The sequence below is a fragment of the Vicugna pacos genome, chromosome 3 (assembly GCF_048564905.1).
Source record: "Vicugna pacos chromosome 3, VicPac4, whole genome shotgun sequence".
NCBI lineage: Eukaryota > Metazoa > Chordata > Mammalia > Artiodactyla > Camelidae > Vicugna > Vicugna pacos.
The window spans coordinates 89029123-89055312 of record NC_132989.1 but is presented as its reverse complement, the minus strand read 5'-3'; the positions used below and the strand labels follow the sequence as shown (position 1 = coordinate 89055312).

Below are 26190 nucleotides of genomic sequence, written 5' to 3'. Positions count from 1 at the left end.
GCCAAGGTTCAAATCCCAGTATCCCCTTACTATGAACCCTGTGAATCTGGGCAAGTTACCAGAGTGATTGGGAAAAGGCAACTAACAAATCCATGTAAAGAGTCAAATACATTACTTGACAGATAACAAGCCCTCAATAAATATTAGCTATTATTCTCAATAACCATCTTGTTTTGATAGTAACATATGCATAATGTTCGAGAACTAACCAGTTATTACATTTTAGGTGGAATGTGCTATACAGAGACACATTACAAGATGAATCCAATTTCTCAAATGTGCTTCATTTGATTTTAAATATAATCCGTATTCATATTTTAAGATGATCCATTTTTATGCCTTTTTAGCAGTGTCTTATGCTGTGTCTTATTACTGTATGTCATTTCCTGAAATTCTATGAGCCAGAATGTCATTGACAAGCACACACAAACACTGCTTCAGCCTCACAGAAAGCAGAGCTAATGTTCACAGAAGTTCCATTTTATGACTTGCTCAAACCTAAATTCCAAAACATAATTCAGCCCAAAAATGCTAAAAGCATTTATGTAGCTAGTGAAGTGATAATGAATCCCCAGCCAGTGTATTGTTTTCTCTAGCTCAGGTATAGGCACTCTGGAGGCCTTCCTGACTTCCATTTTTGTACAGACAATAAAATTAAGGCTATAATTAATTTCTGAGGGATAGGAGGAAAAGAAAACAAAAAAGTTAAAATGCAAACTCTGGAATTAGGGACATAAACTCCTTTGCTTGGTAATGGTACCTTTAACTCAGATCTTTGGAAACTCCAGTCGTTTGAGCCTCTTAAGGGCCCATCAACTGCCTAAGAGCAACAGATGCCCTAGTCAGCAAAATATTGGCCAGATTTACTGTATGTATGCATTCACTGCACTATTTGTGTTTTCTATGTAGTAATTTCCCTCCTGGGCATGCTGCTTTTCAGGACTATGAAATGAACTAATAGAGAGAAATTATAATAAATAATTATAGGCAAAGAATAACAATGAGCAAAATTATTATGGTAAAGTCAGTCTTTAAATATGCAACTTGAAAATACTAAGAAAAATCTGTTTTCTTCAAACACAAATTCTCTGATATTTCAATATTAGAGGAAACATATCCTACATTACTTCATAGAACTAATGATACAAACTAGGTTAGCAATCAGACCCTACACATCTTCATCAAGGATGATTCTTGATGTATTATATAAAACAACCTAATATTAGATATTAGACAAAAACAGCCTCCCATGGTGAAGAGGGGCTGCATTGGTTAGGATAAAAATTCATTGATTAAAGTAGATTTGTTTTTAAAAAGACTGAATTGGCATTAAAAAAGTGTTGTACAATCACTAATTTTTCCAGTTCATTCAAATCCAGTATTTTACCTTATCTTTTGAAGATAAAAATATATCACTTATGTACCAAAAAGAAAAATAAATGAAATTTTTCTTCTTGAATTTCATAAAACTCATTATAAATAGCACAGCTGTTCATTTTAAAACAGTTACAGTTTAAAATCTCATGGTATACTTTAAAAAAGTAAAAGACATGTCTTACCTCTTCCCACTGATGTATGTATCTAATTAACCTTGAAAGTCGTAATAAACGCAAGAGACTGAGAATTTTTGTAAACCTCACAATGCGGAGCGCCCTGGCTGTCTTGTAAACTTCTGAATCCATTCCTTTTTCCACAATGAGAAAGATATAATCCACTGGGATTGATGAGATGAAGTCAACCACAAACCAGCTTTTTAAGTAATTCATCTTGATCACTTTAGGGTCCAGGATGATTTCAGAACTGTCTTCATTGACAGTCCCAGTCCTGAAATTCATGATCAAGTCCAAAAGGAAAACTGTATCTGAAGCCACATTGAAAATAATCCATGGTGTTGTTGTCTGTTCTGTAAAGAATGTGATTCCAACTGGTATGATGACCAGATTTCCAACCATCATTATAAGCATTATTAAATCCCAATAAAACCTACAAGAAATTAAAAAAAAATCAGATTTTAAGATGTAGATAGTCACCAGCCCATTCTCCTCCCCCTGCCACCATAAAAATTATTACTGACTTATGGTTAAATAAATGAGTAAAAGAACAAAGTATTGGTTGTTATAAATAAGGTAATTCCTTCAGTGGTCATAAAATTATAAGTAAAATTCCTAAAGCAAAGCATTCTGATTGTAGAATTCTAAAAATTATTTGATGTAAAGTATTATAGAAATAAATTCAAGAACTCCCATACCGCCATTTATCTGTTAAAGAAGCAAAAACAACCCCCACAATAGTTAATTATGGATGAAAATAAGGCAGAAGACCTAGAAGATCTATCTTAAAAAAGCATTTTTGAGAAGACTCTTTGGAGGTGCTTTGAAGTACTTTATATATAAAATTATCAATCACAGATTAGAATGACCAGTAATAAATAAGGTACATGAAAAACATTGGTACTGCAAATTTATCTCTACGAGTAAAGATTAGGTTAATCATGAATTCTTGAATTGCCATAGCTTCGTGGTACTCCAGATATTTATACTTAATTCTTCTTAATTTAAAACACAAAAACTCACTTTGTTCTGAAGCTGAAAATATTTGAACAGACTAGATTTGAAACTAGAATCTACCTAAAATTTTCATTTTATCACTGCTTCAATGAGCAACTACTTTAAATATATTGCCACTATTATTCCAAACAAGTTTTTTTCTTTAAACTTTCTGATTTAATTTTCAACACAGTTATAATCACTAACTACCTTTTCAAACATTCTTGTCTAACCTTATCTTAAAATTGTGTGAAAACCAGGAATTTCATTCCAGGTTAACATAGCATAACTAAATTCATCAGAGATTATTATAATGTTATTTTCATTTGGTTTCTTTCAAAGTCTACTGACACCATAGTTAGGCTAGGTAATAGACAATACTTGTTACAGTATAGGCTTATAAAAATGAAGAAACACATCAACTAATACAACTCTGTAGTCATGAAATAAGTCTCTGGAAACATGAGCTGCTTCAGCCTGCTGGAAGGTGTCTTCTTTTGGCAATTGTATTACATAGATGGCACTAACTTTCATGACAGAAATTTCTGTTAACCAAGAAGTTTTTATTTTACATTAATGCTCCTGCTTAGACCAGTTGGGCTACATTCTGGCAAGGTATACATTTGCATAAACCTTTCAAAGTTACTATCATTCCTAATTATGAATGACTCCTGGGATAAAAGTAGTAGCACAACAAAAGAACTCTAATAGTCCTACTCTCCCATTGTTTCTACCCCCGCCCCAGGATTATGCAAAAGATAAGCGTTTGTCATTTTGAAGGTTTCACCCATCTTTTTGTTGAAACCTAGCTACAGAGTTATGGACAAGCATGCAAATGCCCATATCAGTCATACACCATGTACTGGCAATATCAATGAAATCTTTTCTCTTCTTTTTTCTCCTCTCCTAATGGAAATACAAAATGTGCCACTTACTACACTAAAGACAGGGGAGAGATGGAGAGGAGATGCAATATTGCAATAGCTTTTTCACAAAGAAGTGATGTCACTGATCTACAAAATGAAATCGTGTGTGCCCTGAGGATTTTCACTTTTCCGGACACTCTTATCAGTCTATTCTGTGGGCTTCTCTCTCTGCTTTCCCCTGGAAGGCAGCTGTTCCCCTGGGCGTCACACATAGCCCTTTTATCTTCTGTTCTACACATGCTCTTTGGGCAATATTATACTCATCCATGTCTTTAATGATTAATTCAGAGCAGGTGACTCCAAAGCGTTATCTCCAGTCCATTCCTGCCTTCTAAGCCTCCTAATCCTTATAATCAGCAGTCTTCTAAATCTGTCCCCTTGCATGTCTCACACTCAGGTCAAACAGCATGCTCAAGCTCAATCTTTCATCTCCTCTCCCACTAATATCTCTCAGATGTTCCCTATGTCAGAAAAGGAACAACTCTATATCTGACTTGCAAGCCAGAAAACTTAGAGCCATCCTGGAGAACTCCTGGCCCGAAAGCTACTCAATCTCATTATTCAATCAATCACCAAGGCTGTTTGGTTCTATCGCGTAGATGTAAGTTATATTCATCCATTTGCCCTTTACCATTCCCACTGCAGCTGACTTCAACCAGAAATTTTCACCAGCTGTTTAATTTGGAGACAAGTCACTTAAATTCCCTAATCCTAAATTTTCTCAGCTGTAAAATAAAGATTATTATAGAACCAGACGCGTAGAGTTTTAGAGATTTAAAAAAACCACTATATGCAATTCACAGATACTAGCATAGAACAAGCTGTGGCACACAAGGCTGGTGGCATACTTAGTATTCATTCACCTCTCCTTACTTACCAAAAGAAATCCAATTTTGTAAGGAACAGCCAGGAGCACACTGGAAAATACTCATTTTTACATACATCCTGGTATTTCTGTTGTTAAGATAGAAGCTATTTTTTAAGGAAAAATCATATTCTATCCCTCTTAGTCAATATAAATGAGAAGAATAAAGTGCCATCCACTCTTTATGACAGCAATAATGTTTATCACACCATAGCTTTTTATTAGTGTTGCTTAGTATGAATTGAAGCCATTAGATATCTCAGTATCGATATGAAGCTCCATTAAACCTTATAATTTCCTTCCAAAGAATCATTGACTCTGTTTTACAGACACAAGCACAGACCGTGCTATAGACTCTGCATAATATAACACTTCCTCTTGTTAACATGGATTCATTCCTTAGCTAGTCAAGGAAAACACAGTTATCACCCACTCTAGAAGTTGCTTTAAAAAAAAAACAGCATTGAATATGTTCCTGAAAACTGACCTCATGAGACTCTTATGCCTCCCTGTCCATGGGTTTTTCTTCTTAACCCTTTGCTCTAAACATTTCTCTTGGATACTCAGGCCCTCCCTTTTCCTTAAGTCCCAATTTCTATGTCTTGTACATTTTATTACAGAATTGTCTTTCCTACCCACCCTCTCTTTGCATTCCCACCATTACCCCTCTAGTTGGGGCAGAGCTAGGTCTTGTTTGGAATACCTCAGGAGCCCCCTGTCTATGGGATCTGATCAGTTCTACCCAACAGTCCCAGAGCAACCTATCTGACACGTAATTTGCCAAGTCAAAAACCATCATGGACCCTAAATTAAGTAAAAACAAGTTATCTTGGTTCTCCAGGCACTCCCTGATACAGTCTCCTCCTCCCTTCCTGGTCTCTTCTCTAACACTTCATGGCAAATACCTGATCACTCAAGCAAGAGTACTTGCTCTTACCTTGCCATCATGCACACCAAGGAACAGGTACAGGAGATACGGTTACTTCCATTCCACCTGCTCTTTTTCCTATTATCATTCCACCTATCCTCCAAGTCCCATTCTGGCAATGAATTTCTTAGTATTTTTTTAAACCACACCCAGAGTAACGTATATTTTCTGTATGCTTCTTATTTTACTTTTGCTTTTGTTACCAATTATTTGTCTTTGTTTTCTCCAACATTACCGGATTTAAGTTCTTTGAAATTCAAAACTCGTTTTTCTGTTTAACTTCTGCAGTAATGTAGACAGTATCCGGGACAGCCAATGCTAAGAAGATACATTAATTGAATTTTAAGTGGAAAAACATAGTGGGGATGTTTAAAGACATCCTTTCTAATAAGCCAAAGGCCATTAATGCAGTAAATAATTTCCTAATTTTTCTTCTTTTTAACTCTGGATTTTTAATCACTGAGGGTTTTTGTAACATGGGTTACATTAAAATAAATAGTAAGTGATTTAAAATATGCTCTTAGGGTAGATAACCTACAAACAAAACAGTTTTGGATTTGGCAGCTGGTTTTGTATGTTAACCCCCACCCCCCACCCCTTTATTCATCCTGCACTAGAGAGACAATATTTGTAAAAGATCTTGGTTGGACTCTAAGGCAGACTATGGTTCAAATCCTAGTCTCACTAGCTGTATGGTTTGGGGCAGGGTATTTCACTGCTGTGAATTTCAATTTTCTCCTACTGCTTTGAGTTTCTCTGCCAGGAGGACTGCATTCAATGATGTATGCAAAGCGTACAGAACCTGTGATATAGAAGGTTCCTTCTTTGTAAAACCAGCAAAGTAGAGAGAGCACTCACTGGGAAACCAAGAGTCTTTGACAATTACAGCAGAGTAATAACCTAGGGAATCATTTTTACCATATACTGAAAGTAGGTAAAACAGACAAAATAAAATGGCATTTTAACTATAATTACTATATCATTAATAACTATGATCACTTTGATTACTAACAAATAATGAATTTTCATAGATAAATTATTTTTATGTTAAGAATCCATGTTCCCCTTATAAGTTTTTAGACGAGAAAAAAGTGGCATTGCAAAGATTAGTCCATGATACTAAACTATAAAGAATTCAGAATTCAGCCGTGCTTCTTTGGATCTCTCCAAGGCTTCTGGTGAATAAAGACCATCCCACTTCCCCAACAAGAATTTCCCACCATCCTTCAGGATCCCCTCCCACCCTATGGTTGAAATAATCTGATGTCAGATATTTCTAACCTAAAGCCTTAAAAAGATTCAAACAACTGCTAGAGGTGCTTATCTTTAAATTTCTGTCTCTAAATATTGAGTGAAAGTTCTCTTCCCTCATCTCTGTGAGTAAATAAATAGTTGTCATTAAATGGAATGGGGGAAAGGACTTCTGGTTAAACCTTTGAAATGGTACCACATTTATACATGGCACTATTTTACCTATGGCTGACATCAACTGATGTGACAAATCTGTCCCATGACACTTAAGGCTCACTCCTAAAAATTATGTTTTTAGATATCAAACATTAATTGGGCATACATCTGTGAATCAACTTATTTATCAACCTTAAACAAAGAAACAAATGTCCATCTGGATTTACTTTTTATAAAACGCACAGTCCTTGCAATTATCTTTCAAATTTTATTTAAAACTAATTCAATTTTTAATAAGTCCATTTAACAGCCTCATTACTGAGCACATATCTCTTGAAAAATAACATGGAGTATCTTCTTTTAAATGCTATGTCCTCTTCCTAGTGCTATCTGTGGCAATTCATCCCATCAGGTCTCAGCAGCCAATACCTTATCTTTTAGCTGATGGGTTCTCGAACATCCTTCGTCACCTTATAAACCTCATTACTTACATACAGAACACGCACCCTGGGGTTGATGTTTTGTAGGACATATACATTTCCTAAGCTTTGCAAAGAAGTTTTCTAGGTCAGGTCACTTGATCTAATGCCTAGATGTCCCACAGGGACAAATTCATTGCCTATGGGGGGTTGGGAGTAAAGATATCAGAAAACATAGACAATTCAAATATTGGTATTTTGAAGTGAAAATATGCAAGCTTTCTGAATACGGTGAAATCTTACTAAGATCCCAACTGTAGGAAAGTTTAGCCTAACTTACAGATAAAATTAAGTTAAACTATATTTGAAAACATTCAGATGCTTTCCAGTAAACTGCCATTTATCCAATGAGAACTTGAGATGGGGAGAAGGTACATTATGTCTTTGCTAATCTTATTTATTAAAATGAGCTAATGGGATAGAAATTTAATCCCTGTGAAGGTATTAAGATCTGTACCAGTCCAGGCAAAAGTAAACTTTTTTTTTTTTCCTGCTTGTCTGAAACTGTACTTTTTTCTTTGTGGGTTAATCTTCTAACTGCCAATATTATGGCCTTATATTGATCCATATACTCTTGTTTGGGCATTTTATTATTTTGGCTGTTCGCTCCTCCTACTTGAAACTCTCCCAGATCTTTGGTTCCTATGATTCTGCATTTTCGTAGGTCCTCGCTCATATTTATATATTAACAGAAATTAATTTTCCTCAACTTGTACCTGACTTCTCTTCTTCCACCGTGAGAGTGGGCATTCTACATGACTACTCCTGCCATGTTTCACCCCTCTATTCGTGCTCTCATTTGGTCTCATCATCCCCACAGGCTTAACTGACAGGTTACATAAACGGTTCCCCACTCTATCACTGGCCTTAACCTCTGAGACGGAGTTATGCATTTCCAACTACAACCTGCATAGTTAGTGGCCTCTGAGGGCCCCACTGGAACAGCCATCTCAACAGGCTGGAATCGAAATCAGTTAACCTTATGGCCCCAAAATAATTCTCCTGATATTTTTATTTCTGTTTATTATAGCATTGCTGCTTCTTTTTTTTTCTTTTTTCTGTTAGCCAGCCAGTAGGCATACAATTTAAAAATCATGCCTGACTCCTCTGTCAGCCCAGCTCTGGCCTTTGATCCTCTGCCTAGCCTTACATTCCTCCTAGTACAATAGTTTTCATATTCAGCTTTTCATTTTGTTCCATTGCCATCATCCTCTATGAAGTTCTTATTACGTCATTACTATGCTTACAATTTTCCTGTTTCATCCTGCACCGGTAAATTACTTCCTATTTATATCCACCAGATTTGCCTATTGCTTGCAAAATGAAACGTAATCATTCAAAATCCTCTAGAGTGTATCCCAATTCTATAACTTGAAGCTTATCTTTTTATACATACATGATCCTTAGTTAAATTTAAAAAGATGCTGTTTTTCAGACTCCTTGTCTTTGCCATTGCTCAACAAATGTCTGGGATTTCCTTTTCCTAGAACCCAAACTCATCTTCTATATTTTCCAATATTATTTCAATGGTCAACTTAAATGCCAGTTCCTTCACAGCACCCTCTTTCATCCCATCCCCAGACTAGTTGGAGTTTATCTCCTCCCTGCCCTAAATTCCTATCTCAGTTTTACTCTGTGATTTCCAGCATTTGAGGGCACCGACTAGTGAACAGTGACTACCTCACCATAATGCGTGCTGTCAGTAATAATTTGATAAAGACCACTTAATAAACAATGTCTGAAAACGTTGCTTTTGTGCTATTCCTAGCCAATTTTCTTTACAAGTAAATTGCCTAGCAAATGGGCTTCTGATTTCCCAATGATCAAATTCCAAATTAATCACATTTATGTTAATGAAGGTTTATTATAATATTAGATTTTAATTAAAATATGTATGATTATTTGCTCTTTTGAATAGCTTGGAAATTAAATAGGTACAAGCCTTTTTTACTTCTCCTTGAGTGATATTGCATAGTTTTAAACTATGCTGATTTTCTTGCTTGAGACAACAGGAAGGAAAACGTCATTCAAGGGTACTTTCATTATGTCATTCAAATTTACTTCAAATGAAGGCCACAACTTCCATTCCATTGAATCAAAATGCCTGCTTATCCCCAAATGTCCCACATGAATTATATTTCTGTAAGTCTCTAGATTTAATCAGAAGTTACAGAATGGAGCAGAACTCTCTGAGAATTAAGTAGGTCTATGCTGCAGAATTCTCTTTATGATGCCATATAGATTTCCCATAAAAATAAAAATTCTAAATTTATAGAAGGCATGTAGAAAATGTGTAAAATAGCTCTCAGTGTTTAAATTTAGAGTTCTTAAAAAAGTCCAATTTAAAACTACTCCTTAGCTTCTTAGTATTTTTTTTTTGCATTGAGTGATTTTTTTTTTAAATTTTATAGTCTCCTTTGGCTTTTAGCTCTTTATTCCTTAAAGAAAAGCAAAAATATTGTCAGTGGTCATGTCAACCAAAATGTACTCTATGCACTAAAGTGTGAAATTCAGTAAGTTGAGTCCATTTTTTAACTGTTTCCGGGGACAGACTAAAGGACATTAGGTGATCACAATGACAGATAGTCCCATGATATAGACAATGAAGATACTTTCATTTTGAAGCTCAGTGAAATGACTGTCAGTTGCCGAGGGCTTTAGATTTGTTGATATACTTTCATCCAACCACTGTGAAGTTTTGAAAAGAAGGAAGGTGACTGAATTCTTCCCTGTCGAAATACATAGCTAAGGTGTATTCAAGTTTGGAAGTTTCAATTTGAGAATAATTCTTCCCTCATTACTACCATAATTTTCCCACTGTATTGCTTATTTTCAGATCATCCATTTTATCTTTCTTGTTGCAGATAATGTAGGTCACTTCCCTTGGATTTCCTGTTACTCTACAGATCTCAACAAACCTTTATCCTCTTTGTTCATTCTAAGCTGCTGATGCCACAGTTTGAGGGTGTGATGGAAAGTTCAGAATCAGAGTCCAAACATATTACTGTGTCTGGAAGTCTGCAAAATATCTACATTTTATGGAAGTTTTGGAATGCGCCCATGGTCTTCATGTCTATATATAGTAATTACCTCACTGAATTTTGAAAAGGAAGGCAGCATCAAGGCAATAAAGTGTAAGCAATATTCATTAGATAACAGGCACTTGGTAAACATCGTTTCATCTGATACTCAAAACAACCAGAGAGGTAGGCAGCGTAACCTAAATTTAACAAGAGGAAACTGAAACCCATCCAGCAAAAGACCTTTCTTAAATTCGTGTAGGCAGGAAGTGAGAAAAATTACTTTGAACCCATGACCAATTCACTCCTTCCACCACATTCAATGCCTGTATAAATGATTCAAGAATTTTAAAAGTAGCATTAAAAATAAATAAATAAAACAAAATATAGACACACGTTCACCTGTCCTTATCAGTCATTCATCTGAAATGAGAACAAAACTATTTTCACAAGGGAAAGTCTAGGCCCTGACTGTGGTGCTGCAGGTATTACTCAATGGCTGGTCTTTGGCTTCTTTGCCTTTCCATGTAGAAACCGTTGTGAGTCTCCTACATTCCCAGAGGATCAACATGATAGTTCATCTGTCCCTACACCCATAGAGTAGCACACATCTTCTAAATAAAGGACTACAGGATTGCCTGTTTCAAATTCTTTCTGCCTTGGCCTGCAAAGATATCTCACGAGTGTACAAACCAAAGTCAGTTCAGATGCTCCACAGGCAAAAAGCACTTGGAAAGCAAGAGTCAAATTTAGTACCAAGTATTTTCCCCAAATAGTTACACTATAATAATTCCAACAAATATGCATTGGCTATCTTCCACACAGTAGGTATTGTTCTAAGCATTCTGAGAAATGCAAACATAAATTATAAATTCTGTCCTCAAGAACTTCCAACTTAACAGGAAAATGAAGACTTGTACTTATCAAATAAGACCAGGAGAGAATTTGAGACGTGTTCACAAAAAGTATACTAGAGGTACTCTGGATTACCATACGAAAGAACCAACTGGTCATCTGTTTAAAGAGAGTACTATTATTAAAGAAATTCAAAGATAGCACTTGCTGAAGAGTTCTTGAGGCTGCATTTCATTCACAGCACAAGCATTAATTTATGAACAAGTACATGCTGCTTCCTGGGCTAGTCACTACACAAACAAAGAGTATCAGACACAGCCCCAGTCTTCAAGAAAATAAGGTCTAGGAAAGATAAACAGTTCAGTAACATCTAAAATAGATTTATAAAAAGAGCAATCCTAAGGCACAGAAAAGAGAGTGATCAAGTCTTCCTTGGGGGAAGGACAGGAGACTTGGGAAGGATTTCGTAGAGTCAGTGCACTGACACTTTCCCTACACAACGTCAAAAACTTGTTTTGGTATATGTAACAACACCACAAACACGTAACGATCACCAAAACTGTGGGAGTTTCTAGGTTGCCACTAGACACCCACTAGCGTTGTCACTAAGAATACTAAGAGAAACAGATTCAAGGTAGAGAGATAAAGGGATTAAATGCCATGAAAAGTTAAAAGGTCTGGTAATATATTTACTTTTCTAGTTAATGCTTTAGCTCCAAAGCTACATTGAGTGTTTTCTCTTCATAAATTTTAAAATTTTGTTTTCCTAGTTAAAATGAAGGATCATGATCAAGGATAGCCAAGAATGTGATCAAATAAAAGCTCAATTAAAAAATGTTAAGTTCTGCTTATAGTTATAAATGTTATGGTACCATATTTTCTCTTCAAAATACTTCTTATAATAATATCTATGTATTTATTTTAACAGTAGACTTCTGAAGTTAAAGATTAATTTCCACAAGTTTTGGGTTCTACATGGATAAATAGGAATATCACTTCCATTTAGTTGACGTTTTTTTCCCCTAAAACAGTAATACTTAAAGATGTAATTTCATACTTGAATTACACTGAGGTTTTCACCCACTTCCAGCTCCATATTATCTGAGGAGCAGAAGGGGTGATGTGTCAAGGAAGAAAATGCTTCTACTGGGAGCATATGTTCCCAGGTCTGGAACAAGTATCAAGAGTGTGTGGGCAGAGTAGCATTTGCTGTGGAATACTTAAGAATCGAGGACCAAGTTTCTTTAATCATCTAGGCAACTCACACAAACACTAGGGCATATTTAAAGCAGAACTACCAGTGTGATGAGACGTTTTCAGTCTCCTACAAATGAATCGAATGAATAGGGACTCCAATTTACTTTAGACCCCACAAACAATTCATATATATATAATATATATGAAGCTGTAACTAGAAATGCTTGCCCTTTCTTCTTACATCCCTTCTGCCTTCATTCAGTGGCATTTATCAAACCTCTTTCTGCTTCAACAGAAAAGATACCCACAGTAGGATGTTGCTCAGCAGATAACTGAATCCCCTTAATAGGCTGAAGTCACATGTGCTTTTTTATGTACCCCAGTGACTTGAAGGAAAATGTTCAACTAATTCGAAATTTACTACATTCTGCAAGAGGTTTTTGTGATTTGTTCATTTTAAAGGAAAGACATGGCTTCTACCTTAGGTAAGTGACAGGTTGTGTGTTTACTTTCTTCAACAGCTAAAAAAGCAAGTAACAAAAAGCAGGAAACTTGTGAATAAATAAAATTTTCAGACTTTTCTTGGTACCGGAGAGATAATTGGGGAAAAACGTAAAGACTCAAGAACTGATCTTATATATGTGTCAAAGATACCAATTCTTGAAATAATTATTTTGTGTGCTTTAAGATTACTAAGTCAAAAGTCATTATTTCAAAACCCAGATGGTGCTACAGAACAACATAAAAGATTAAAAGGAAATATCAACTTATAGAATATGTTTATGAGAATTTAGTCACGCCAAAACTGTTGGCAGTTTAAAACTGGTGTAAATGTCTTAATTTACATTTTCTACCCAATCTCTGACCTTTTCTTTCACTAATCCTCAACGTGATCACGGAGCTTTACATAGGCTAATCTAATCACTTATCCTCTGTGCCTCCTTTTCTTAATTTCTTCTGCACAACTGCTCCCTGCAAGTGCCTGGAATACACTTCACACTTTTCTTCTTTTCCTTATCTTTTCATCCTCGAGTGGACCAGAAACTCCTCCAGCCCAACCCTAAGGTCTCTAAGGCACAGTCTCTCCTCTTTTTCCTCTCAACCCTCATGGCTCGTGAACCTTAGAATGTATTAAGCCTAATCTAAGATCAAGCAGGAGCATCCCCAAAATTAATTTTGGGATAGGACTGAAGGAGGGGCAAATTTTTGCTTGGGAAAGGGATTTAAGAGGATTTGAAGTAAAACTATTTCCTTAGCCAACACACTGTTTTCGCTTAACAGTTTTAATTATGGCTCAATAAAAAATAACAATATATCCTAAAGATACATACTCACTCTTCATGCAAGATTGCAAAACTTATCTGAGTGGGCATAAGCTCTCACAAGCCATCCCTTGGTATTTCTATGGAGGGCAATAACTATTTGTTATCATTCTTCTATTGCATTTAAAGAAAACCTGTAACAGGACAATGAACATGGTAAGCCCTAGAGAAGCATTCACAGACTGAATGAAGAAATTACCTCCAGGCTTGGCCAGGTGTCCCAGTCATACAGTCCCTAAGTACTTTGGCTTTTTTCCTTCACATACAAAAAATGCTTTGTATTTTTATAGGTGTGTGGACAATTTTTCTAAGGTCTATTTTTCTCCAACTATAGTGGACGTACCATGGTCAGGAACCATATCTGTTTCTGTTTTGCATCACACCCCCGTTGTCTAACACAGCGCCTGCACTACAGTGAACTACCTAAACATCTACTGAATAAATGAATGCATGAATACTCAAGGCTTTAAGAAGTAAAGGAACCATATTGGAATTTCAGTCTACAAGTATCTGTCTCTTGAATATTTTATTCTGTTTTGAACACTTTAATATCATAAAAATGTGAACAAGCTAGAAGATGGCCAAAAAAGAATAAGGGGGGAATGATGATTAAAGAAATGGAAAGCCTTACTTGTGAGGAAAGACTCAAAAAGCTGAAAACATAAAACTTGGCTAGACTGAAACTCTGATGAAATGTGAACAGATTCCACACATTCTTGAAAGTAAACAAGGTCTTAATTTAACCAATATAGAAGAGGGTAGCGGAGGAGCCATGGGACTCACATTGCCTAGTCTTACAGACCCCAACAGCTTCCAAGAAATGAGCCACAGCGGGGCACAGTAAGAATATTCAGAGGAATATCTTTCAAACATCATGGGCCTCTGAGGTTACCTAGTGGTCTGTTTTGAGATCAGAACTCAAGGCTTGTTTGGCCTACAATCTGTCCAGAGACCCATGATGGTTCTGGCGAGCAGAAACCGTCATTCTCACATCGCTTGCTGCAAAACAAACACACAAGGGAAAAAAATTTTTAATACCTGTTTGTCTTATACTACTCCTTCTTCTAGTGGAAGTTGTATGTCAGATTTTAAATGAATGTAAGATATTATTTTAGAATGACAAACCCCTTCACACTGAAAACTACTGAGTGTTCTAAAAAAATTCCAAGAAAAATAACAATGAGTTGAGGCATCTTAAGCACTAGTGCAGTGTCAAGCATACTGGAAAACATATTAGTAGAGACTGAGAGACTGATGCCCTTAACAAGTTTATGCCACATTAAATTGTAAAACAATGCACTGAAAAAATATCATGCCCAGCATCAACATGAAACATTTTGTGAGTTATCCACCCAAACATTCTAGGATACTCTGAATTATAACTTGATGAAATTCTAGTAACTAATACTAGGAAGGTGAACCAACTCCACAGCACTACTTTGTTATCTTTCAAATTGGCTGTCAAACTATGATGACATTGTAGGAGTTTGTCAGACACCAGCTATTTCCCAATCGCTATAAATCAATTTAGTATTCACAAAGTATTTTCACAATAATCATTTTCATTGTATTTACTCAACAGTTTAGTGAGACACACAAAGAATGTTTTATTAGTTCTATATTTACAGATGAGAAATCTGAAACAAAATGGTATTTGACTTAGACAATGTCACTTAACTAGTTAGTGGCATCTGAGACTGAAAGCCAGGTCTTCTGGTAACCAACCCAGGATTATTCTTCCAAGTCTAACATCATGCATCATATTTATTTTAATCTGTATTTATTTGTACTTTTGCACAGAAAAGCAATATTGTTTATGCCACTGCCATAGCAAAATTTTCCTTATATGTATGCATGACTTAATGAAAAATAATTAGTATTAATTATCAAAATAGATAGTCACAAATGCAAAATTATGTGTTTCCCTCTGGCTCCACTCCAAATATGTTCTACTGAAAATGCATCCTAGATAGTAGATCCATAATTTGGACTTAGATGATATCCATTTATTAAATTCCAACCTTTATGGATATTAGCAGACAAGCATTCTATTGAGTAACAGGAGTCTTACTTAATAAGCATAATGCTGGCTTTTTGCTTTAATATTTTCCAACTTAATTGCTCTTTCCTTTAAAACAATTTTATAGAAAAATAATAGTTATGACTCCAAGCCAGAAACAGTGGTCTGTTTGTTATTATCTTGTTGTCAGCTGTATTTTTGATTATCATTGACCAAAATCAATTTATTGGTTAGAAAAAAAACTACTTAAGAATAAGCAGTATGACATAGCAGAAAGAAGACTAGATTGTGCAGAAATGCTGAAATTCTCATATTTAACATTATCTAGACCTTATAATCTTGAGGAAATCCCCTCACTGTGGGTCTCTATCATCCTCCCTGTAGAAAGCGAACCTAGATGGGCCCCAACAAGCTTCTCAAATCTAAGAGCTTTATTTTGTAAGAGTTATCTGTATATCAGAGCAAGAAACTGAGAGAACTGAAGTAATGTTTTAAGAAATTTAATATGACAACTAACTTTGGGAAGGCAGAGAAAAGACAGAGTTAAGAATCCTTGTGAGGGAAAAGTAAGATGCAGGACTGCCTGGATTTGGGGAGAAGGAAGTTTAAGGGGTCAGATAAACTCCCGTGTCTTATGGTAGAGAAACCAGAAAATGATAATATGCAAGTCTTGGGAGTGGGTGTGGGGAAGATTACAAGTCCAGTTTTGGAGTAATGTACTGAATATGGGTCATGTTCACATGACAGACGACAGCTGGACTGTAATATTCTAGCACTCAGAAGGGATGCCATGGCTGGGGAAACAACTTTAAGAGTCTTATGTACAGATTTGAAAATTGAAACCATGGGAGAGCATAAGTCCTTAAAGGAAGAAATTAAAGACAGGAAGGAGGAAAGAGCTAAAGTGATGGTCATAAGCCAAGTCCATTCTCATGAAACAAGAATATGAACCAGGAAATGAGGCTGAGATGGAATCTCTGTGAGAAGGAGACAGTGGCTTGGCATGGAGAGAACAAAGAAATATCTTTCCAAGAATGGTGGAGTGACTAATCCAAGAGAATTATATAAATTTAGCTCTTATATCTCTTTACAGGTCTTAACAATTAATATATTGCTGTGTCATTTATTTGCACCATTCATACCATTCTGATAGTAAAGTTTTTCTAAAATGAAAATTGAGTAACTTATACAATTCACTTTTAGGAATAAATACATATTTGCTTAAGTCTGTCATCAGGCTAGATTTCAATAACCTAAAACCAAGGGAGAAGTCATCATGCAATTATACTGATCAGTGTGAAATGGTATGTCTGAATAATTCACCTAAATATAGTATTAGTAGTGGCATATTCTGACTTCAATCCAACAACATTTTATTTCAATTCAATAAAATTTTTGATCTTTTATACTTTGCAAGACACCATGAAAAGCATAAGTAGGATATATGAAATGACTAAAATACAAGGTACAGCATGATCAATGTGGATGACAATTAATACAACCATAAACAAAGCACTTTGGAAGCTGAGGAGGAAGGGAAACTAGTTAGTTCAGGGGACTGGAAGAAGCTGCAGAGAAGTGACATTTAGCTGATACAGGGATTTTGATAAGTGAAGATGATGTCGGGGCTAAAGAGAGCTGTTTGGATGGGAAAAAAAAAGAATCAGGAAAGGCCCGGAGTGAGTAAATATAGAGACTACAGCTCCAGCATCTGACGGATTCCTGGCAGATAGCAGGTGCTCCAAATACATTTGCTGCATTGATGTAATTAATGAATTACCCGGCAAGCCTTGGAAAATCATCATTCAGTTAGGATGTAGATTGCATCAAGGTAAATGAAGATAGTTTTGGTTATTGATAATGCTATTGTTCTCTGCCTACACATGAGAGTTAAGAAGAACTACTGTCTTCACTGAAAAACTTGAGCTCAAACTGTAGAAGCCTGACTTTAAAAATTAATTGAATTATTACAAATTGTGCACGAGGATCTTTGGCCTGAAATTATAATCTCTAATACGTGCTACTATAGGCACTTCAATAGCTACTGTATCAGCCAAATCTTGTAAATGTGCATATGGATCATCTAAATTTTTCCGAAGGTTTAATGTTTTCATGTTAAATGTGTATAAAGACTACATTCATCTTCCTGTGCACGCTTTAGTTCTTCACCCAAAAAGAGGGTTATGAGCAGTGATGCAAGTTAAACAATCACATGCAAAGAAGTAAAATGAGTTATGAAATGAGTGTGAATAACTGGATAATTGATCTTAACAGCTGGCTAACCTTCCTAGACCCAGCCAATAATTACTACCATGCTTTGCGATGAATTCTTGAAAATTCAGTTGAAGACAAACAAAAAATGGACACACCTGCCTGAAACAGAGAGAGAATGGGCTGATAAAGCTAGATCTGACACGTGGGATTTGGACAGACAAAAGGAAAGGGGCCAAGGGAATCAAATATGCCAGTATGTAAAGAAGTGTGGAAATATTTGAAAGGCTGGGCCGAAATCAGTCCTTGCAGAGCAAAAGAGAAGTTCTGGAAATTCCAGAAATTCTGAAAAGAAATCAGAAATAGAGAGAATAGGTACAATGGAGTTCCATCAGAAAGGAATTTAAAAGTAGCCAAAAGAATTTGGAGTCAACATAGAATACAACAGGAAGGTTTGGAAATTCTCCAATAACAGTGGCATAATGAATTATGACTTTTTTCTTTTGGAAAATTGCAGTGAAAACAATGTAAATGATAAATCGAAATGAAAAGCAAGTTCAGTAAGAAGTACGTTATGGTAGTAGGAGGTGATGAGGATGATGAGTGAATAACTTGATTGGAGACAGTGGGAACAAAAGAGAAAGAGGAAAAATGTTCCTCTTCTGACGTTACCTAGTGCAGAAATGGAAGGAAGGAAAGGGAAGCTGATACGAAGATTTCAACTGGAGGACATGGAATAAAGGTTTTAAAGGTGATGCCAAGTATTGAAGTGAATAACTGGGAAGATCTAGTTTTTGGTCAGATTTCACTTACATGTGGACATGTTCATTTTGAGGAGGCTGGAAGAACACTCTGTAAAAATAGTCTGTTTCAGTCGGAAAAAAAAATAGTCTAAAGAGTAAGAGGACTGTCAGTCAGGAGCAGAAGTGCTGGTTTAGGACTCATGTGAGTAGAGTTGATGAGTAGTGAGTGTAGGGGGAATAAAGGAACAGAGTTTAAGTACAGAGAGCAGAAAGTTCAAGGTTGGAGAAGCACAGATAAAACTAGGAAACAGGCACAAGGAATGATGCTCAAGATTTGAGAAACATAAAGATGGAGATAACGTTTTGGATTAATCATGCAAAGATAAGATACCATTACAAAAGCAATGGTAGTAAGGTATTATGAAGAACAAATTACCAATTGCCTATTCTTTTATTTATTTAAAGAAATCTCCCTCTGTGACTGGAGTGAGGGGAGGTGTATATTTGTTTACTGTTTTTCAAGACTAGGAGAAATCTGATCACATTTGAAAGCTGATTGTATAGAAACTAATAGAAAATGAATATGAAGAGTAAACACAAGGGAAATATAGCTGTGGATGAGGGGAGCCACGAGATATAGACCAAAGGGGAAGAAATTTGCTCTGATCATAGATGCGGTATGTTCAGTCCACACAGACTGAAAGAAAAGGAGCAAAGGCAAATTTAGGAACACAGAGCCAAAAAAACAAAATTCCCTGAATCTTCAAATTATGCTTTATCAAAACTTGTTTCTTCCTGAAAAAACAAGTTAATTGAAACATTCTAAATCTAACACATTCTACTTATTTTTGAGCCAAACCATGGAAACGAGGAGAGAACTTCAGTTCCTAGTGCAGGCCCTGGGCTTCTTTGGCTTCTTTAAAATACTGCTCCCAAAGACCATGTTCCTGGAGAGATGCAGGTGAAGACTGCTAACAGGGAATCAGCTTCCATTAGAATATGATATAAATCCGGACCATGTATTTGAACAGGGCTACTTTGTTAAACAGTCAGGTCCCCACACTACTGAAATCCAAGGAAGCCTCCATTTTTACTATAGTCTAATCTGCAAATTTCTCTAATGTTTGATCTATACTCAGCATAAGCTCTTTTACCCCAGGATTTATCACCTGGGAAAAAAAGTCTCATTTTTTTTTCAGAAAATGAGTAAATCCTCCTTTTAATGCCTATTTTTCAAAGGATATAAGCAACATATATAATCACAAAATCCTACAACATAATTAATTACAATGCACTTATTAAGAAGGAGATCTCCTCCTCCCCCCAAAAATTAGCTTTTATTGGAAAAATGCCAAGTAAACTGTACATGACAAAATAGATCAAATAAATACTCCTTAATCTCACTTTACAAGAGTAACTGATACATATGGATGATAAAGAAACTTAATTACCCTAAGTTACATTTGTCATCATACGAATTGTTCTTAATGTAACACTAAGTCCTTCAATTCCTTGGAAAATGGCAACACATGTGCTTAAAACATTAATTAAATGCATTCTCAGACAGAAAACCCAAACCCATTCCTCAGTCATTTTTGAGAAAAATGTATTTTCCATATACCTTCCTTGCTATCTCCCACTACTTTTTCCTTCTGTTCTGTTGTGATCACTCACGTCGTACCATGTGCTTAAAACTCCTGTTCTCTCCTCTCTGTTTCCACCACCGAAATCCCACCTCTTGTCAAGGTCCAGCTTAAATGCCACCTCCCTTCATTAACTCTCTGGAACTTCCAAGTTTTAAGTAATTAATCTGTTCTTTTAACCCTTGTTTACTACCAGAAAACCATTTCCAATATGCAATAGATTATCAAATAATATGTATGATAAAATATTAAAATGCCTTATATAAGTTCTACAGCCTTCAATCTTCCCTTCTCCATTAAATGATAAGGCCCTTGAGAGCAAGATTTATGACTAACTCTTTGAATCTATTTCAGCACCTCAAACATGGTGATATATAATTATAACTCATTGCTTAGAAGTTGAGTAAATTTTGATTAGTGTAATATTCTTTGCTAACTACCACACAGAAAAAAGTTATGGAGATGGACTCAACTGCGATTGTCACATAATTATTCAATTCAATATATTCACCTTCAATAGTAAAACTTTGAATGAAATGTTCCACTATACACATTAGTTCAGTATTAAGACTGTGTCTTGAGACTGGCATGGTTTCAGTTCTGAGTTACCAATAAGTAAGTCAGAGGTAGCAGAGAACCTGCTATTGTTACACTCAAGGATTTTCTTTTTGCAAAGTCCTTAAATCTGACTTAGGAGATAAAACATCTTTTCTTAGCTGGTTTAAAATTTGTAATCCATATAAGAAAGATGTTTATGCTGAGAGTCAAAATACTTCAGTTAAAGCCTGTATTTTAAAATGTTTTTTCTCCTGAATTTCAAAAGTGTCATGGGGAAATGGGAGGAGGGGAAAGAAAGAGTAAGAGAAAGATCCTTGTGGAATATATGTAATCCAATATTACGTCTAGCTGTATAAATTGGTTTGACTATTGGAATGCACTTGACCAGTCATAAAACACCGAAGAACTGTGGGTCACTAGGCTTGTGCCTCAAGCTTCAAACTACATGTGAGCATCCTATCACGCCACATTATCTACTGTGCACAGACAATGGCTACTTGAATTATTAGTGTATTTGTACAGAAAATGCTAGGTGTTATTTTATACACATCTACAGAATTTTGGCTTTTTTAATGTTATTATTAACATCATGATAATGGATTTCAAAAGCTGGAAATGATGGTAAAACCTTCCCTAGACTTCAGTAAGCCCAACTGATCATAGTGTGTTTTCAGAGAACACCTCTCTAAACTAAGTGTATTACTAGAATTCACAGGCAGATCACTAGCATTCCTTTGCAGACATAACAAGTAAATATATTACCAATTCAGTGTGAAACAAAAGAATTGAATTCCATAAAGTAATTAAAAACTGGTTAGAGACACAGGTCAAAATATCTGACTAGAGTAAGGAGATTTATTTTGCCTGTAAGTATCTGCTTCTGGTCTAATTGTTTGGAACAGAAGATTGTCATATTAAACAGTTCGGAAATATAAATGGTGTCATGAAAAAAATTAAGAAAAATGTTATACAAAAGAACAGCATTTTTGAAATTAGGGAGGCTTGTAGCTTTTCCTATGTTCTCTGAATCTCTGGTGTTAAAAAGCTGCCTTGATTGTCCTTTTTTTTTTTTTTAATAAGCTTTGTTTCAGAATAGTTTTAAATTTACAGAAAATTACAAAGACAGTTACAGAATTCTCTTTAACCTCATACCCTTATTTTCACATCTTATATTAGTCTAAGGAATGAACCAATGTTGGTAAATTATTATCCAAACTCCTACTTTATTCAGATGTCCCTATTTTTTACCTAATGTCCTTCTCCTGTCCCAGGATTGCATCCAGGATATCACATTACAGCTTACCTGTCATGTCTCAGCTCCTCTTGGTTGTGGGAGTTTCTCAGTCTATTCTTGATTTTGATGACTTGGTATTTGGGGAGAGTTCAGGTCAGATATTTTATAAAATACCCCTCAATATCAAGATTTGTCTGATGTTTTTCTCATGATTAAACTGGAATTATGGGTTTGGGGAAGGGAGACCAGAGACAGAAACCACATCATGTTCAAGAGTATGTAACCAGTAACATAATTTACCTCTGTTAATCTTGATCATCTAGCTAGTAGTGTTGGTCAGGTTTCTCAACTGTAAAGTTACTCCTGTTTCCACTCTTATTTTGAAAAAAGTCACTACTAACAGCACACAAGGAAAGAACGGGGAGTTACAGCGCACTTCCTTTAGGGATGAGTAGCTATATAAATAATTTGGAACTCTTTGACATGGGAGATTTGTCTCTTCTCCATTTATCGATTGATTCAGTCATTTATTTACATCAAAATGGACTCACGGATATTTATTTTAAACTTTGGGTTATAATTCAGTACTACTTTACTTATTTAGTTGCTCAATTTGTTCCATCTTTGGACACCGGGAGCTCTTTAGGTTATCTTTTTAAATTCCACCAACCATCCCTAGTCATTAGTGGCTTTTTCAAGCAGCACAATTCTTTGCTTATATCAGCATCACAAGTGGGAGGTTAGAGGTGATAGAGAAACATGTTTGTCTTCAAATAAAGTTTTCTATAGCTACAATCAGCTGATAAGACATTCTAAAATAGACTCCTAAGCAACCGTCACAAATTTGACCTTATGCTTTCTACCACAAGAAAGGCACAGCAGAATCATTCTGGTCTTAGCTTTTATTCCATTACTCACAGTTTCAAGTCTGAACATACATATTTCCCCAAGTTACTTCCCATTATTTATTTTCACATTTTCAGTAATTTTTCTTTTAATGTTTAGGGCAAAATAATGCTTTTCTCTTTGATGAAATAACAGACTAGGACATTTGAATAATAAATGAAAGCATTTTAGGTATTATACTAAGCTTTCCATAAAATAGTTATGCTTTAAATTTTAATATTAAAATGTTAATTTTCATTGACTTTTAGTCTACACATATACACAAATCTACCTGAAATTAAGCTACTTGTTATGAATTATGTAAATTAGCTCTTTGGGATGAATATGCAAAAATGTTTAAATGCCTCCCGTGAGAATCTAGTCATTTAAAACAATTTTATAAGGAAAACTTAGAGGTCTATATTTTTAAGTGCCACAGAACTCTCTGAGGATGCAATTATTAAGACTGCTCAATAAAATAATGAATGAAAAGAGGAAAATGTACATTCTACAAAGAATATATTTCTTCACTGATTATCTTCTATCTACATAATTTAGCATATTTGCTCATAATTTTATGTTAAACATGTTACGAACCCTAACAAAGTTTTGTAAGGATGAAACAGAGAATATTTATTATGTGACATATACCAGGACTAACAGTAATGCATTTTTATGTGATACAACTTAACTTTTGTGTCTTCTTCCATCTCTTAGAATTAATTTAAAATTATCATAGGTGTATTTAGGCATTACACATAAATCAGAAAATTATGTTTAAATTGACAAGATTCTTTAATATCATGAAAATTCAATGTTTCATTAATATATGTTAAGAGTACAATTAAAAATATTTGGGGATTTAAAATAAAGTACAGAATGAATGGAATGCGTTTTCAGTAAGAAATGCCCGGATATAAAAGCACCTACTGCCTGTTGTGTGTGGGTAGCACATAACTTCAGAATTGCTAACCAATTATTATTACTTGGAACATATAAATAAGTGGCAATATAATTTCCTGGAAAATTTTCAATAAGAAATGTCCAGATATAAAAGCACCTACTGCCTGTTGTGTGTGGGTAGCACATAACTTCAGAATTGCTAACCAATTATTATTACTTGGAACATATAAATAAATGGCAATATAATTTCCTGGAAAATTTGATTCACTAACCCTTCTGGAACCAGGACCCTCACTACTACTCTGAATTTTATAAGATGTATCTTGGGAGAGACCTATTGCCACATACTTCCAGATAATTTGCCACACTCCTGAAACACCTAGTCTGATATTAGCTTTGCTCCTAATTCAGATATGGCATGAAATCAACGTCAGCCCCTTAAGATATCTTAGGCCAGCCAAGTCCTCTCTTTCTTTCTATTTGCTAGTTACATTATGTCTTTTACTCATTCATTCAAACGTTTTTTGGCTGTTCCTCTCCCACACACCCTGGACCTCACAGTGGGTCACTGAGAGCATTCATTCTCTAGCCCATTGGGTCACCAGTGATCCTTCATTCAAATGCATCCACCAGCCAAACCCAAATGTGGATCTAGGCTATGATGTGAATTCTCTCTGCATACACAGAGATGCAGAACTGTTCTAGAAAAATCATACCACCATGCCAAGGACGGTATTACGTTCTTCAACCTCAGCCCCATATGTTATAGTCGACTGTATTTTCTGACCTTTCCCTGGATCATCCCAAAGCATTAAATCAGCTTTAGCTTCAGGAAGAACCAAGTAAGCCTAATATGATTTAAGGGTCATCTCTGCACAGCTCCCATCACCTGCCTGCATCCAAGTAATTTGCTCACTTCTTTCCACTGTGAACAATTTCTCTTCCAGCATTAGATATAAAAATATAAGTACAAAAATAGGATAAAGTCACCTCAGTTGGTATACACTTTGGATATCATTAATAGTGGTTGATGTCAGATACTTTTCTGTTTTAACGGGAAACAGGCTCAAGAGTGAAAAGGGAAAATGCTGTAGGAAAAGGCTGATGAGCAGACCACAGATTATTCGTGCTTCACAACTTTGCCCAGACTCAGCCCTGTTGGTCATTAAATAGATCAAGACAAGTGGGGACCTCTCCACTGCAACTGTGCGTGGGCTTCCCCGCTTCACACAATTTATAAAGTATGTATGTGCATGAATGTGAATATGTGAGTATACTGACACGGCTGGACTTGATACACACAAGCTTCATTCCTAGATTTGTTTGAGGTACTACTTTATTTAAACCTTCACATACATTTTATCGCCTAGCTTTTCCAATATAATCTGCTTTGTCATCATGAGTATCAGTCAGACTGCCTATGAAGACTTCAGAAAAACTATCATATTTTTAACATGCATCTTATCATTATATAGAGTAATACTGATGTAACTTGCTCTAGAAAAATACATACACACACACATGTGCACGCACAGGCAAGTCTATATAAACCTATATAGTTCTATTTATTATTCAGATATTTTTAAAGGTATATTAAGTAAAATAAAGGAAAACCATAATTGCACTATTAAAATATTTTATGATTCCTGCTTCTCTATAAGGAAGTCAGACGAAGAATTTTACCATGTTTGGAGTAAGACATGTTTGGAGCCTGTCTTGGAACAAGACATTATCAGGTTACTCATATAAATGGTAGAGGAGGGGGATCAGAACCAAAAGGAGGTAGAAGACATAAATGCTCAGGAAGGAATTTGAAAAAAAAAAAATAGAATGGCTAAAATAATCAGAAAATGTATGCAGTCTCAGGATAATGGAATATGAATTATAAATAAATTTTAAAAGAATACAGACTAAAAGAATGGACATTTGTGTGTTGAAAGATTTGTGGGAAACCTTAGCCTTGAATGGGAGTATTTTCAAATACAATCAATGCCAGAGGGTAACTGGGCAAAGGCTATAATGACACATTATAAAAAATAAATATGCAGTGTTTTCCTTAAGAGACATAACTATTGTCTACCTACCTATCTATCTATCTATCATCAGCCTATCTTATCTACCCAATTAATACTGGTAGAAAACAACTCAAATGTTATCAGCAGTTGCTTCTTTACAAGAGTTATTTATCATGTTTGTAGTTCTAGTCTCATTCACATCTGAAACTACCAGTTTACCTCACTAGTTCCTTTTTGTCTTCAAATTCTAAGTTCGACTGTCATATTTTCACGGAGGCTTTTCCTAACCCCCTGGATTAGAGTAAACCCCTAGCCCCATCCTTCCATATATGACCCCGAAGTTTTCCTTTTTACAGTGATCATCTCTCATTACTCACTTAATGCATGTCTTTCACACAAGACTGTAAGCTCAGAAAAAAACAAGTCATGTCTG

The 26190-nt window shown here is 35.4% G+C and overlaps 1 protein-coding gene across 1 annotated transcript in view; it reads right to left on the bottom strand.

Moving 5' to 3' along the window:
• Window positions 1-26190, bottom strand: part of HCN1 (hyperpolarization activated cyclic nucleotide gated potassium channel 1) — a 320367-nt gene that overhangs the window by 275164 nt on the left and 19013 nt on the right. Inside the window, exon 2 of the mRNA XM_072951061.1 lies at window positions 1560-1983. Within this exon, the coding sequence (XP_072807162.1) occupies window positions 1560-1983 (424 nt within the window). The remainder of the gene's footprint in view (window positions 1-1559; window positions 1984-26190) is intronic.